A 15,196-nucleotide genomic window follows, 5' to 3' on the forward strand; every position below is an offset into this window, starting at 1 on the left:
TCATACTTTATTTTTCTTCCTTAAGGATATAAGTTCTCTCTCATCACATTCAACTTAGATCAATGTATACCATGGAAACAATGTAAAGGCTAATAGACTGCCTTCTGCGGGGGTTGGGGGTAGGAAAGTGGGATTAGGGGAAAAATTGTAAAATTCAAAATAAATAAATTTTAAAAAATAAAATATAGGTTCTATATAATTTCTAAGTGAAAAGCTGGAATAAAATTCAATACGAGTAGAATTATAAAACGCAAAAGTTGTAATCATGATTTCTTGGATAATGATAATAAAAGCAAATATAGACATTGTTAAGAGGGCTAAGCAGAAAAGCTACATTATGATTAAAGGCAATATGAATTATTAATAATAATATTGAATATTACTATTAATAGCAAAGGTCTTTAAAAATGAATAAAATTAGAAGCTTAATGGGGCGGCTAGGTGGCACAGTGGTGGATAGAGCACTGGCCCTGGAGTCAGGAGTACTTGAGTTCAAACCTGGCCTCAGACACTAAATAATTACCTAGCTATGTGGCCTTGGGCAAGCCACTTAACCCCATAGCCTTGCAAAAATCTTAAAAAAAAAAAAAAAGTAAAAAAAAAAGAAAAAATAACAAATAGAGTTATCTAAAAGCATAATGAGGGGGCAGTAAAATGTAATCGTATAAAACATTATAAGAGACAGTGCCCAGGATTAGAGATATAATTGTCCCACTGCATTCTGACCTTATCTGACATGCAATTATATCCTGGTATAGCCATCACTTTTTTAGGAAGGACACTGACAAGAAAGAGAGTGTTCAAAGAAGGGTAATTAGAATGGCAAAAAACAATTGAAGACTCTCTGACATAATATCATTGGTTACATTGAAGATATTTATCTTAGAGAAAAGAAGACTAGTAGGAACATGCCTTGGGAAGGAGAGGATAGCATGACATTTCTTTACAAATATTTGAAGGGTTCTGATGTAGGAAAGAGATTATATGGCTTCTGAGGGCAGCTTAAAGAATCATAGGTTGCAAAAAAGCAAAAATAAGTTTTAAAAAAAAGAAAAACTTACTAACAAATAGAGTTATCTAAAAGCATAATGAGGGGGCAGCTAGGTGACACAGTGGATAGAGTACCAGTCCTGGAGTCTGAAGGACCTGAGTTCAAACTGGCCTCAGACACTTAATAATTGCCTAGCTGGGTAACGTTGACAAGTCACTTAACCCCACTGCCTTAAATAAACAAAATTTAAAAGCATAATGAGCTACTTTAGGAAGTACTTGTGCTCTTTTACTTGGAGGTTTTCAACCTAAGACTAGAAAGTCACATATACTGAATATATTGTGAAAGAGATTCTCCAGATAGAGGGTGGACTAGGAAGCCTCTGACACCCCTCCTTACTCTGAGATTCTGTTTAAAAAAAAGAAAGAAGGTAACTGCTACCCTATTCTCCTCCTCTCAAAAAAGCCCACTGAAATAATCCCCACCTTCCAATGAATATCAACTGGACATGGTCCCTTAGTCCTAAAGAAATCCACTATGTCCTATGTGGTATGCTGCACTTTTTTAAAAAGGTTTTTACAAGGCAAATGGGGTTAAGTGACTTGCCCAAGGCCACACAACTAGGTAATTATTAAATGTCTGAGGCCGGATTTGAACTCAGGTACTCCTGACTCCAGGGTTGGTGCTCTATGCACTGTGCCACCTAGCCACCCCATATGCTGCACTTCTTGCATATTTTTTATTTTGCTTTTGTGAAGCAATGGGGTTAAGTGACTTGCCCAAGGTCACATAGCTAGTAAGCATCAAGTGTCTGAGGCTACATTTGAACTCAGAACCTCCTGACTCCAGGGCTGGTGTTCTATCCATTGTGCTATCTAGCTGTACCTCTTGCACATTTTGTATTGAGGTTGTTCATGCACCTATCATTGCTTCTTGGTAGATTTTGAACTACATGAGTAAGAGTGCAAGTTGTACTTAATCTTTGTATTTTATGTAGTGCCTAGTACAGAGCACCCATGGTAAATATACAAATGTACGTGATCTGTGATTTTATCAGAGCTTCTTTCAACAAAAAGTTTCATTGAAGGTCACAGATTTTCTTTGATTTAATAGATCTCTCAATTTCAGTACAATATAGTCTATTGGAGTTTATATCTATTGGAACATAATTCTGAAAAGAATGCTTATGGTTGTTAGAAGATGTGACTTTAATGACACATCACGCTGCCTTTCTTATGATAAAAACCTAATAAATCTCTGTGTAAGTTGTTAAGAATTTATACTTGGTGAGGCTGCATGTGAGAGGCAGTTAGAAGGCTCCGTGGATATTATACTGGGCCTGGAGTCAGGAAGACCTGAACTCAAATCCAGTCTCAGATACTCATACAATCTGTGATCCTTTGCCAAGAAAACCTCACAGAGTCACTAAGTCCTATATGATTAAACAACTGAACAAGAAGTGTGCAGGTATCAAGTCTTCCAGATCTTGTTCCACAATGCTTGGCTCATCCTGATGGACCATTTCCCTATTCAATTTTAATGGATCTTCTCTTCCAGGTTAAAAAAAAATAGCTAAAAAATAAACTATGACAACTTTAATTATCCTTTACCTTGTAGCATTACTAAACTTCCTTCTCTTTTCTTATCCTCATTAATCTTTTACAGGACCAGGAAGTGTATTATATTGAGTCTATTTTGTGATGGCCTCCAAATCCCCAGAGATGAATCCAGAACACAAATAAGAGAGTAATAGAATCACAGAATCTCAAAGTCAGAAGGAAATGTAAGGTCAGACCCTCCCTCTTGGGGGGAAAAACACTGTAGTTCTTGAGAGAAGTTTTTGATTTTAGAAAGTTTTTCCTTATATTGAAGTGAAATGTTTTTCTGTATTGTTTTGAATTTTGTCCTCCGGGAACAAGTTGAATAAACTTCCACTTCTCAGAATTCCAAATAATAGAAGAGAGTTATCACACTTTTCTCTTTGTCATCCATAATATCCCCGGTCTACTAACTAATACCTGGATAGCATCACATTAAGTCCCTTCCCTATTTTAGCCTCCTTCCTCCAGACAGGCTTCAATCAAACTACTTTCTAAAATTTTGCATCTGGATGTAAAGACAACACTCTAAATGAATTGTCTGATCAGTAAGGAGTATTAATCTTGGTCAGAACAATATTGTTCTCAAACATAGTTTAATATCATTAGGTTTTTTGGGGAAGGGAATAAACATTAAAATAATATCACTATGTCCACTATAATATAATTAGCACTACTATGCTAGTTGCTTTTTTTTTAAACAAATATTATTTCATTTGATCCTCACAACAAGCTTGTGAGGTTGGTATTATTATTATCTCCATTTTACAGTTGAGGAAACAAAGGCAAACAAAGATGAAGTGACTTAACCAGGGTCATACAGTGTCTGAGGATGAATCTGAACTCAGGACTTCCTGACTCAAGATCCAACCCTCTATCCACTGCATCCTATAGCTGCATTACACTTGATATTTAGTGAGTGCCAATTCAACTAACCCCCTCAGATCCTTTTCAGAGGAACTCCTATCTAGTCATGCTCTATCTTTTCCTTGAAAAAGTTAATTTTTAAAAAAGTTACAGTATAAGATTGTACATTTATCTCTATTGTATTTTATCTTATTAGACTTGGCATCCCAAACCATCTTTAATTGTATATTTTATAAACATTTCATCTATGATTCTTTATATGTTATTGATAAAAAAGTCAAACATCACAAAGTTATGCATAGATCCCTGCATCATTCTACTAGAGACCTCCTTCCAAACTATCAACACATTATTGACTAATCTTTTGTCCCAGACATTCAAACTGTTCCTCATGCATCTAGTTGTACAATCATCTCAAACATGTTTCTTTGTCTGCAAGAGAAGTCTATAAAATGAGAGGAATGGACTTGAGAACCTCAATGGCCCCTTTCTAGTTAATTACTAAGGAGTGAGCCTCAGAACCATGAAGACTTAGATGCCATCTACCACTTAGGCAGCTAGTGAATGGAGCACTAGCCTTGAGGTCAGGAGGACAGCAGTTCAAATCTGACCTCAAATACCTGACACTTACTAGCTATGTGACCTTGATCAAGTCACTTAACTCTGACTGCCTTCCATCTAGACCACCCCCAGTGGTCCTGATTCATATTTGACCACTGGGGGCAGCCAGGTGGCACAGTGAATAGAGCACTGGCCCTGGAGTCAGGAGGACCTGAGTTCAAATGTGACTTCAGACACTTAATAATTACCTGTGTGACCATGAGCAAGTCACTTAGCCCCATTTCCCTTCAAAAATAATCAACTCTCATATATGACCACTGAATCTAGATGACTCTGCACAGTACCACCTTACTATAATCCAATTCAAGTGCCTGTCATGGCATCACCTCCCTGATGTCCTGGTTTTCTTTAAGAATGAAGGACAAACATCATTAGGCAACCTGAGTCTGGGAATATTATTTAACTTTCTGTAAAACTTTAAGAGAAGGTGTCAAATTATACTAGTAGGAATCTTTTTTAATTTGAGGAGTTCCTGCTAATAATGAAATTTTAGGTCCAACTTCTACTTATCAATTCCTGAGGATCATAATGAATGCAGGTTTTGAGGTGAGCCAATCCCAAAATACCTTAGCATATGTTCCTCTTTTACATTATGGATATTCCTCTTTCACACATTATAACCTAGTTCATAGATATACAAAACAATTTTCACACCAGCAAGAAACTTCAGAAGGTAGTGGGGGGGGGGGGAGCAGCTGGCAGGTGTTGCTATGGCAGCAAAGGTAAGATTTATTCTATCTTCAATTATTTCCACTTGAGGTGGGCACTGAAAGAGGGGACAGGTGTTTAGAAGGCAGGGAGAGCCAGGTTGGAAGAAGTAAATGAATAGCTGGTAACCCTAGGGAGGCAGGCCCAGAAACCACAGAAGCAGGGAGAGGGCATGAATAGAATTGTGGGAAGGTGGTAAAAGAAAAGGGTGGGAAACAAAATTCATGGTTTTTAATACAAGATAACAGAAACAATGAAATTATATAGCATGAAGCATTACACTGAATATAAAAGTATAATTAGAGAGCGTATCAAAGTGTCATCACATAGCTTGGGGAGAACATGCTGCACTACAAATATTCGACACTGCAAATTAAAATTTCCTGAATCATGAGGGCTCCCAATTCATGTAGAAGTATATATGTAGGTGACTATGTGCACACACACAAAAAGTAGGTATGTGCACTTATATAAAATATCTTAATCCTATGAACTCTATAACTCCATATAAATTCTATAAACTCAAAGAGACAACATGTAGACTAATAACCTGAGCAGTCAACTCAGAATCAGAAGGACTGCTTCAGATTTTGCTTCAGATACTTGATTACATTCTTAGACAAGTTATTTAAACTCTCTGTGCCATAGTTGTCTCATCTGTAAAATGGAATAGACTCATGACTTCTAAGGTCCCTGTTAGATTTAAATCTAATATTCTATGATCTTTATGACAATTTTGAATTTGCATGTTTGACTTAACACATGGTAATCAGTAGATAGAGAGGCTTGGATTCAGGAAGACTCATCTTCAGAGTTCAAATATAGCATCAAATTCTTACAAGATGTGCAGCCCTGGACAAGTTAGCTCGTCCTGCTTGTCTCAGTTTTCTCAACTGTAAAAAGAGCTGGAGAAGGAAATGGCAAATCACTGCAGTAACACTGACAAGAACCCCCCTAATGGGGTCATGAAGAATCATACATGACTGAAAAATAACTAAACAACAAAGTCACATAATAATGATACACATGATATAAAATTGTGACATGAAAATTATTATTATTATTAAATGATACTATCCTACTCCATTAGTAACTATTTCTCTTTCTATACTACCAGCATCACAAAACCTCATGGGATGTCTGTTACTTCACTATTATACATAGTATATTTACTGGTTTTTCTTCTCCAGTTGATATTTCTTTTCTATACTTGAATATGAGACTGGAGATATGTTGAATATTTTGGAAACTGTTATGGCTATTTGCTTACCATAGCTTGGAAGATCAAGTTTTGGAGGAGAGAAAAGAATAGGTGCTCTTATCCTATCCCCTGCCCCTTCCTCCAATATGGAACTCAGGTACTGATCCTCATACAGATCCTGGACTCTGGTTGATTAGCATTCACCCCATCTTGTCTGCTCTCAGGCCCCCCAAGTCACTTACTCCAGGATGTTGGTCTAAAAGAGGTGGAATAATGATTGTATGGCTAGAGATGGGGATAAAAGAAAATGGAAGGAAAGAATAAATGCTTATTGATTGTGACTAAAACCTACAGGATAAGGGAGCCAATGGAAAATTATAACGTGAAGTACTACTATATCAAGAGCAAAACTACTATAGAAAACAACAAGTGTCACCCTACTTTTTGGGGAGAAGAAATATATAGACCTATAAAATAATATTTCCTCAATTCTGAGGACTTCCTTTGCATACTGAGGTACAGCATCTCACAAAACAGACAAAAAAGTTTAATATACAGTATAAGACATGATAGTGATGGAGGACTTTAAATATCCCAATATTCATTAGAATTCTCTCTGCCTAAAAAAAGAGTAACTGACTCATTCCTGATAAACTTTAATGATAAGTTTCATTCTGCTAAAAGAGGAGGCAGTGATAAGGGGAACTCTTCCTCTGGACCTGATTTTGCTTAACATAAAGGCACCTGTTTCTGAAATTAGATTTGATAGAAATCTAAGAAGAAATTGATCATTCTTGGAAATCATTCTAGAGAAAGAGAAACAAGGTATAATTTAATACGTATACTAGATTTTGAAAACAGTTTTGAAATAATTTAGAAAAAAATGAGGCAGCATGCTCCAAAAAAAATCATCCCAAGAGTTATATGAAACACTCAGGACTAGGAAATTCTAACAATACAAATTCAAATAAATTCAGTGAATATTAAAAGGGAGAGCTGACTGTCTAAAGAACCTAATATGGATACACGAAGAACTCATGAACCAACTTATATTCCAAAAGACAAGATGGATGCTATAAATTGGTAACTGTGAATAAATTCAGCAGATTAAAATGTAATTAAGAAACACCTAATAAGATAAAAAATACAATAAAACTTAGTCAATGTTATATTTTAAAACTAAGTCGGTATGCAGCTGCAGGGATGCTTTATATATATTGAGTGGCACAGTGGTTAGAGCACTGGTCTTGGATTTAGGAGGACAGGAGCTCAAATCCAGCCTCAGATTCTTGTCACTTAGCTGGGCAAGTCACTTAACCCTGATTGCCTTGCATGCAGGGCCATCTCCAGTCATCCGGATCCATATCTGGCCACTGGACCCAGTTGGCTCTAGAGGAGAAAGTGAGGTTAATAACTTAGCAAAGCACCCCTCACTTAAATCCAATTCATGTGATTGTCATGACGTCACCTCCCTGATGTCGTGGTCTTCTTCAAAAATGAAGGACAAACATTATTAGTAGGTCTAGTTTCTATTTGGGTTTGACACTATTGTAAACCACTAAAGTTCAAAATAAGTCAAGGGTGGTAATGAATGCAAAAGACAGTAATATAGTTTTCTTCAGTTCTATTGAGGATAAAAAGAAAATCAAAGAAGGACCATAGTTAAGGGTAGAAAGGATATACAAGTCACTAGGAAGACAAATTTAATGATAATAACAATTATTATGATATTGCCTCCTGTGTGTGCAAAAAACCAGGAATGGAAAGGAAAAAATGAACTGTGCTCAATTTCCTGGAGTCTTTATTGTACTAGAAGTTACAAGGTATTATCAGATAAATAAATATGAGAAAATTTCATGTGGGAGAGAGAATTGACAACTATAGGGAGGAGAGATATTCTAGAAGAAGTGGTACCTGAAGAGGAAACTACAGGAATCATAAATGAATTCAAAGAAATGGAAGTGAGAAAGGTTTAATTCCAGCCATGACAAGCCGTTGTGAGAAAACTTGAAGGTAGGGGACAGAGTATCCTCATGCTTGGGGCACAGCAAGTGGAGGCAGTTTGCCAAAAGTCAGAGTCAATTTGGGAAGGACCTTTATATCAAGCTGAATTGCCTATATTCATCCTAGAGGTAGGAGGGCACAACTGAAGCTTCTCAAGCAGGAGACCAACATGGTAAGAACTGTGATTGAGGAAGATTAGGATAACACATCACTTTTGAATTCTCAATAGCTAGCAAAGTGCTTGTCAGTCAATAAGCATCAACTATGTGCCAGTTTCTGGGGTAAGTGCTGGCGATAGAAGAGTTCAAAGGGTCCCTGTCCTCACACAACAGGTGCCTAATAAATGTTTGCAGACTGAGTGAGAAAAAAGGCAAAAAACTGCTGAACCCTTATTTTGCTACTGTCTTTTTTGATTAGAAAGATGTTTTTTAACTAGTTAAGTCATAGCAAATATGGTTTAAAAAAGTTAAAAACACAACATAAATGAGAAGAAAGTAAGTGTACCTCAATGAGTTCAGATCACCAGGCACTTTCACCCAAAAGAACTACTGGACCTGATTGAGGAATGTCAGAGATCTCTGAAAGATCATAGGGAACAGGAAACATACAGTACCACAGGATTGGAGAATGGCAAATAAGAAAGTAATCTTTAGGCGATAGATTAATGTGCTTAGCTTTGATTCTTGGCAAAAATTCTAGAGTATATATTCTAAATTAATTTTTTTTCAATTAGCAAAAGTATTTTTTTGTTCTCCCTCACTTCTTTTCCTCCCTCCACTCAATTGAGGAATAAAGAAAAGAAAAAATGTTACAAACATGGAAAGTCAAGCAAAACAATTTTCCCCCTTTGGCCAAAAATAGTCTCAATCTCTCTAAAGAAGAGGAGAAGAGATGAAGGAGAATTTTGATTAAATACCTACAAAATTTATTAAACACTACAAAACAAGTACTTAATAGTTTAACAGCAACCTGGGAAGTAAAATTATTATCATCCCCATTTTACAGGTGAGGAAACTGGAGCTGTTAAGTGTCTCCCCCAAAGTCACAGTAATTTTCCAATAGGTGGGCACCTCCTATTCCAGTTTCCAATTCTTTGTCACCGCAAAAAGAACTGTTCTGAATATATGTATTAGAGTTTTGCTTAAGACTACTTTTTCTCTCTTAATCAACCCTCTTTTTTTCATCCCCTTCTCCCCTTTCCCTCTTTGTGTAAAATGCATTTCTGTATCCACAAGTATGTGTGTCTGTGTCTGTGTATTCCCCCCCCCTTTTTTTATTTGTGGAGGCAATAGGGTTAAGTGACATGCCCATGATCACACATCTAGTAAGTATCAAGTGTCTGAGGTTGAATTTGATCTCAGAACTTCCTAACTCCAGAGCTGGTGCTCCATCCACTGTTCCACCTAGCTGCCTATTTCCCCCTTTTTTGACCATTCAGAAGAGAATGAGGTTCACCTGTCACCTATTTCTCCCTCCCTTCGAGTTTGAATAGATTATTTACTGAACACCTCAATTATATGAGATAATTTATACCATGCTTCCTTTCCCCCTTCTAGTTTGTATTCTTCCTATTTTCCTTTCAATTCTTTTATGATCACAAAGACATACTAGAACCATTCCCGGGTCCTTTAGTTAGATTCCCTTAGACTATGTGGCTGCTAATGGATAATCAAAGTGTTCTGAAGGGACACATGGTTTATCTACCCATATTAAAATATGAGTAGTTTCTCCTTGTTTAGTTTCCTTTTACAGTTGTAATTTGTACTTCAAAATTTCTATCCAATTCTGTTCTTTGCATCAGGAATACTTGAACATTCTCTTTCATTAAAGCTCTATTCTTCCTCTCTGTAGGATTATAACTCATTCTGAATAAATTATTCTTGGTTTTAAAGTGTAGATCTTTTGCCTTCTAGAATATCATATTTCCAGTTCTCTGATTGGATCCTCAGTACTTGAATTCTTTCTGGCTAACTATATATACATAAATACGTGTTGTGTGTGTGTGTGTGTGTGTGTGTGTGTGTGTGTGTGTGTGTGTTATCTTACTGGGGAACTCTAGATTTTGGTGACAATATTACTGGAGTTTTCATTATGGTACTTCCTTTTAAGAGGGTTAATGGTTAGATTGCTTCTACCTCTACATTGCCCTCTGGTTCAAAGACTTCTGGGCAAGTCTATAATTTCTTGAAATACACCATCTGGGGTATTTGTCTTTATCATGGCTTTCAGGTAGGCAAGTGATTTTTAAATCATCTCTCCTCAATCTGTTTTCCAGGTTGGTTGTTCTTGCTATGAGATATCCTACTCTTTTTGTTACTTGACTTTATTTTACTATTTTTTGCAGTTTCATGTAGTCAGTAGCTTCTTTTTGGTTCATTCTGACTTTTGGGTGGTTTGATGCTTGGGAAGTTTTTGTACATCTCAATGTGCCAAGGCTGTTAATTCCATTTCCAATTCTTTCTTCCATAACTCTTATTTGTATTCAAATTTTTCTCTCTATTGCTCTCAATTTATTTATAAAAACAATTTTAACTTTTTAAAAAAAACACCCAAACCTTTTGCTTCAACTCTTCAATCTGAATATGTGCCCAAGCTGTGTTTTCCTTTGGGACTTTGCTTGTAGAGGTTCTGGTGTCATTCTTTCCTGGTTTGAGCCTTGAATGTTACCACAGGGATTGGATTTTTGTTTGCTTATTCTTCTACTCTACTTCCTGATTTAAGACTTGTTAGGGCTGTACATGAGTGGAAGAAATGTCTTGGATGATCATGCTGCTTTTTCTTGGCATATTTTTTAAAATAATAATTTATTTTTCCCAATTATATATAAAGACAACTTTTTTTTGTTTTTGCAAGACAATGGGTTTGACTTGCCCAAGATCATACAGCTAGGTAATTATTAAGTGTCTAAGTCCAAATTTGAACTCAGGTCCTCCTGACTCCAGGGTAAGTGCTCCATCCACTGTGCCACCTAGCTGTCCCAAAAGACAATTTTTAACAATCATTTTTCAAAATGTTAAGTTCCAATTTCTTTCCTTTCCTTTCCTAAGGCAGTAAGCAATTTGATATAGGTTTTACCTGTGCAATCATACAAAACAAATTTCCATATTAGTAATGTTGTAAAAGAAGAGAGATTAAAAAACCCCCCACAAAATAGAGTGAAAGACAGAATGCTTCAATCTGTACTCAAACTCCATCAGTTCTCTCTATGGATGTAAATAACATTTTTCATTATGAATCCTTTGGAATTGCCTTGGATCACTGTATTCCTAAGTCATTCATAATTGATCGTAAATACAATATTTCTGTTACTGTGTACAATATTCTCCTGATTCTGCTTAATTCACTTTACATCAGTTTGTGTACATCTTTCTAGTTTTTTTAAATCATTCTGCTTATCATTTATTAAAGTACAATAGTATTCCATTAAAATCATTCCTGAACTGAGTTGGGGTCTGAGTTGTACACCTCTGGGCTTATCCATTTGAAATTTCAGTAGACTGCTGCTGGACTCAACTGATAGCAGTCTGGAAAGCTCCTCTGTTCGTTTCAGTGCCTCTTGGTCTAGGATTTCTAGTCTAATTATGCTACAGTTGGCTTCATCAGACTGGGATGGAAGCTGGATCTGAGAACCTGGTCCACTCATGTGATCCAAGCCACCCAGATGCAGTTTACCTCTGAGCTTGCTCTTGCTCTTGGGCCTATGGCCCAAGATGGATACTCATGCCTACTTCTGGGTCTTCTGCTCATCCCACCCTTGAGCTGTGATCTAGAACCAAATTTGGCAATAAGTGACAGGACTGCCAAGGGGCATCTGTTCCCATCTGTTCCCACACAAGTTTTTGCCCCTTTGTCCTGGATGTAGCACCTCCCAAATTGGTGTACAGTCTCTCCTGATGTACAGTCTCTCCTTGCACTGAATTCTTTACATGACCATTCCTGCTAGACATTCCCCCCTCCTCCCCAGTGTCCATAAATGCCTCTGTCTCCATTATGTGTCTGACATAAACTTGAAAAATGACTCACTGTAATTTTTTTCTTGGATTTCCCAATTGCTACACAAATTGGTGTGCTCTTTAGATCCATTTGGAATGAGTTGTAGAGGGAAGTTCAGCTTTAATTGTTCCTGCTACCTTGGCTCTGCCTCAGGGGTATATTATTAACAGACTGGTTTAAGAGCAATTTTGAAGGGAGACAACAGTTGCTAAGATCCAGGATGGCTTCCTTTGGACAGGACATGCCTGGCTAAGCTACTTTGCGTTTTAACAGGCAAGATAGATTAGAAGAAGAAGGGAATGAGATAAGCACAGTGGGATAGTAAGATACAACAGGGGAAGCTAGATGGCACAGTGGATAGAGCACTGGCCTTGGAATTAGGAGGATGGGAGTTTTAATCCAGCCTCTGACACTTAATAGCTATCTGACCTTGGGCAAGTTACTTAACCCTGACTGCTTTGCCTCCAGGGTCATTTCCAGTCATCCTGATTCATATCTGGTCATTGGACCCAGATGGCTCTGGAGAAGAAAGTAAGACTGGTGACCTGGTAAAACACCTCCTTACTCAAATCCAATTCCTGATGTTATGGTCTTTAAGAATGAAGGACCAGCATTATTATTATCATCATTATCATCATCATCATCATAAAAATCCTTTATGCTATTCTTGTGGACAAGATGGTATGAATTAGTTGATAGTGTAATTTGGTAGATTCAGAACTGTTTAACTGACCAGACCCTCTGTAGGAGAAGGCCTTTACAATCTGGATCTGACCCTATGTTTTATCAATGACAAAAATCAAGTTATACATAGCTTACTTATCAAATCTGCAGATCACTAACATAACTAACATTTTAGATAACAGAAGGATCCAAAAAACAGTTAAAGCAGCACAATGTAATACAAAGAGCACTGGGGTCAAAGGACCTGGGTTTAAATCCCAACTTCGCTACCATAGTCAAATCATCCAAACTTTTTGGACCTCAGTTTCCTCATCTATAAAATGAAGCAGTGGGACTAGATGATTCATAATGTTCCTTCCAGATCTCATTTCTATAAAATTAATTAGGTGATATTTAATAGTGATAAATCTGAAGTCCTGCATTTGGTTTCAAAGAATAAACTTTACAAGAAAATAATGGGGTAGAAATGGTTAGATATTAGTATATCAGAGATGGGAGGTTTTATTGGACTATATGCAAATCAACAGTGTGTGATATGAGAACCAAAAAAAGCTAATGTAATCTTAAGCTCCATTAGGAGACAGTGTCAGGAGTGAAGAGGGTGACCAGGACTTGAAATCAAGCCAGACAAGAATTAGCAGGACTGGGAAGGTGTACCCTGGAGAAGAAAAGGAAGGGAAAGAGGAAATGAGAATTTATATACCACCCACCATGTGCCAGATAGGCCGCTGAATGGTACAGAGGATAGAACGCTGAACCTAAGTCTGGAAAACCTCTCTTCCTGAGATCAAAACTGACCTTGGACACTTCCTAGCTGTGTGACCCTGGGCAAGTCATTTAACCCTGTTTGCCTGAGTTTCCTCATCTGTAAAACAGTCTAGAGAAGGAAGTTGCCAAGCACTCTAATGTCTTTACCAAGAAAGCCCCAAATGGGGTCACAAAGAGCCTGACACAACTGAACAACAATGGTGCCCAACACTTTGCTAAGCGAGAAAAGCTCTCTTTATTAAGTATCCACAGAACTGTCATGTGAAGAGGGGTTGTGCTTGCTCTACTTGTTCTCAGAATGGAACCAAGAGACACGTGTAGAAGGTAGAGAAAGGCAGGTTCAGAACTGCTAGATGAAGACAAAAATTGCCTACAGAAGAGCCTCTCAGTACACAAGCTGCCTAGGAGGCTTTGGGTTTTCCTTCCTTGGTGATCTCAAGTTGAGGCATCGTTAGTCACTTACCAACAACAATACAGAAGTGACAGTTGGCTATTTAACCTCTGCGGTCCCCTTCAACCAAAGTAATATGAATTTTGACCTTCTGTTTCTTTCATCTCACAATGATGTTTTTAGTCCCATTTCTTGCCTGTCTACTAAACATAATGGATGGCAAATTTTAAATAAATATTAAAAGAAAAATTGGATCCCAAAATTATTCAGGTTAATTTGAGTTAAAAAATTTATTGCATAATTTTCCAACCCTCACTTTCATATTCTTCATTTCACTTTTTCCTAGACACAGGGAAAATAACAAAACCTTGTATAAGCAAGAAAGTCATAATTGATGTTTTCCAAGCTGTTCTATAAGAAATCCAATTCAATAGAAATAAGAAAGATAAAAGATCAGATCTAGAACTAGAAAGGATCTCCTTACCATTTGGTAAAACTCATTTTACAGATAAGGGAATTGAAGCCTAAGGTCACATCAGTAATTAAGCATCAAAGGCAGAATTTGAACTCAAGACCTCTGAATGTCAGTTTTATTATATTTATAATCTTTTTAAAGTGTGAGATATATGCTCAGATGCAGAAACTTGTTAGCATATTGTAGCATTTTATATATCTCTCATACCTTTAGCATACTACTTTGCAAAAAAAAAAACTAACAAACATAGATTAAAAAAAACTGAGACCACAATGGAGTCATCATTTAAGTGATGAAGCATAACAAGCCAAGAGTGGAAATTGAGAATCCATTAATTAGTGAATAACACTTTTTGTGAAATTATCATGAAGATAACTTTAAATTTCTCAAAGAAAAGAATGCAATTGACCCTGGTTTTTCATCCCCAGTCCAATTCTTTCACATACAGTATTAAGTTCTCAGTAAGCATTTGTTTGGCTTGAACTGTAAATTTGTACAGGGCCTATTCTTAATTCCCAGTATTTACCAGGATAGTTAGAGAGAATGCATGCATAACCATAATATCAAAACCAAGAACATTTTCATAAGTCAGCAATTGGATGACTTAATATTCACATCATTTTTTTTTATCTAATTTTAATCCCTTTCTGACTTTGGGATCTTTGATCAGTATAGAACACAGAATTGCATTATTTGGAATATGATTTAATTTTGAATGTTCTTTGAGTAATTCTTATAGATAAAAGTACCCTAAGTATCACTCCCTTTGAAGATTCAGAACTTACCTGACACAGGTATACTGGTAGATCTTCATATATGTATTTATTTTTGCTTTTCCAGAGATATACAAAGGATGACAAGGAGATCAAAAAAATGAGCAAACCTGCTCCTGTTC

General features: G+C 36.7%; 1 protein-coding gene across 7 annotated transcripts in view; it reads right to left on the reverse strand.

Moving 5' to 3' along the window:
- PIGN (phosphatidylinositol glycan anchor biosynthesis class N) overlaps window positions 1-15,196 on the reverse strand; it is a 214,839-nt gene that overhangs the window by 49,042 nt on the left and 150,601 nt on the right. For all 7 annotated transcript variants that reach the window (XR_012472589.1, XM_074207367.1, XM_074207368.1 and 4 more), the window contains one exon: window positions 15,087-15,195. Coding sequence is in view for 6 of the 7 variants with exons in the window: in XM_074207367.1 (XP_074063468.1) it covers window positions 15,087-15,195 (109 nt within the window). In the remaining variant the exon portion in view is untranslated. The remainder of the gene's footprint in view (window positions 1-15,086; window position 15,196) is intronic.

The sequence above is a fragment of the Macrotis lagotis genome, chromosome X (genome assembly GCF_037893015.1).
Source record: "Macrotis lagotis isolate mMagLag1 chromosome X, bilby.v1.9.chrom.fasta, whole genome shotgun sequence".
NCBI classification, from domain to species: Eukaryota; Metazoa; Chordata; class Mammalia; order Peramelemorphia; family Peramelidae; genus Macrotis; species Macrotis lagotis.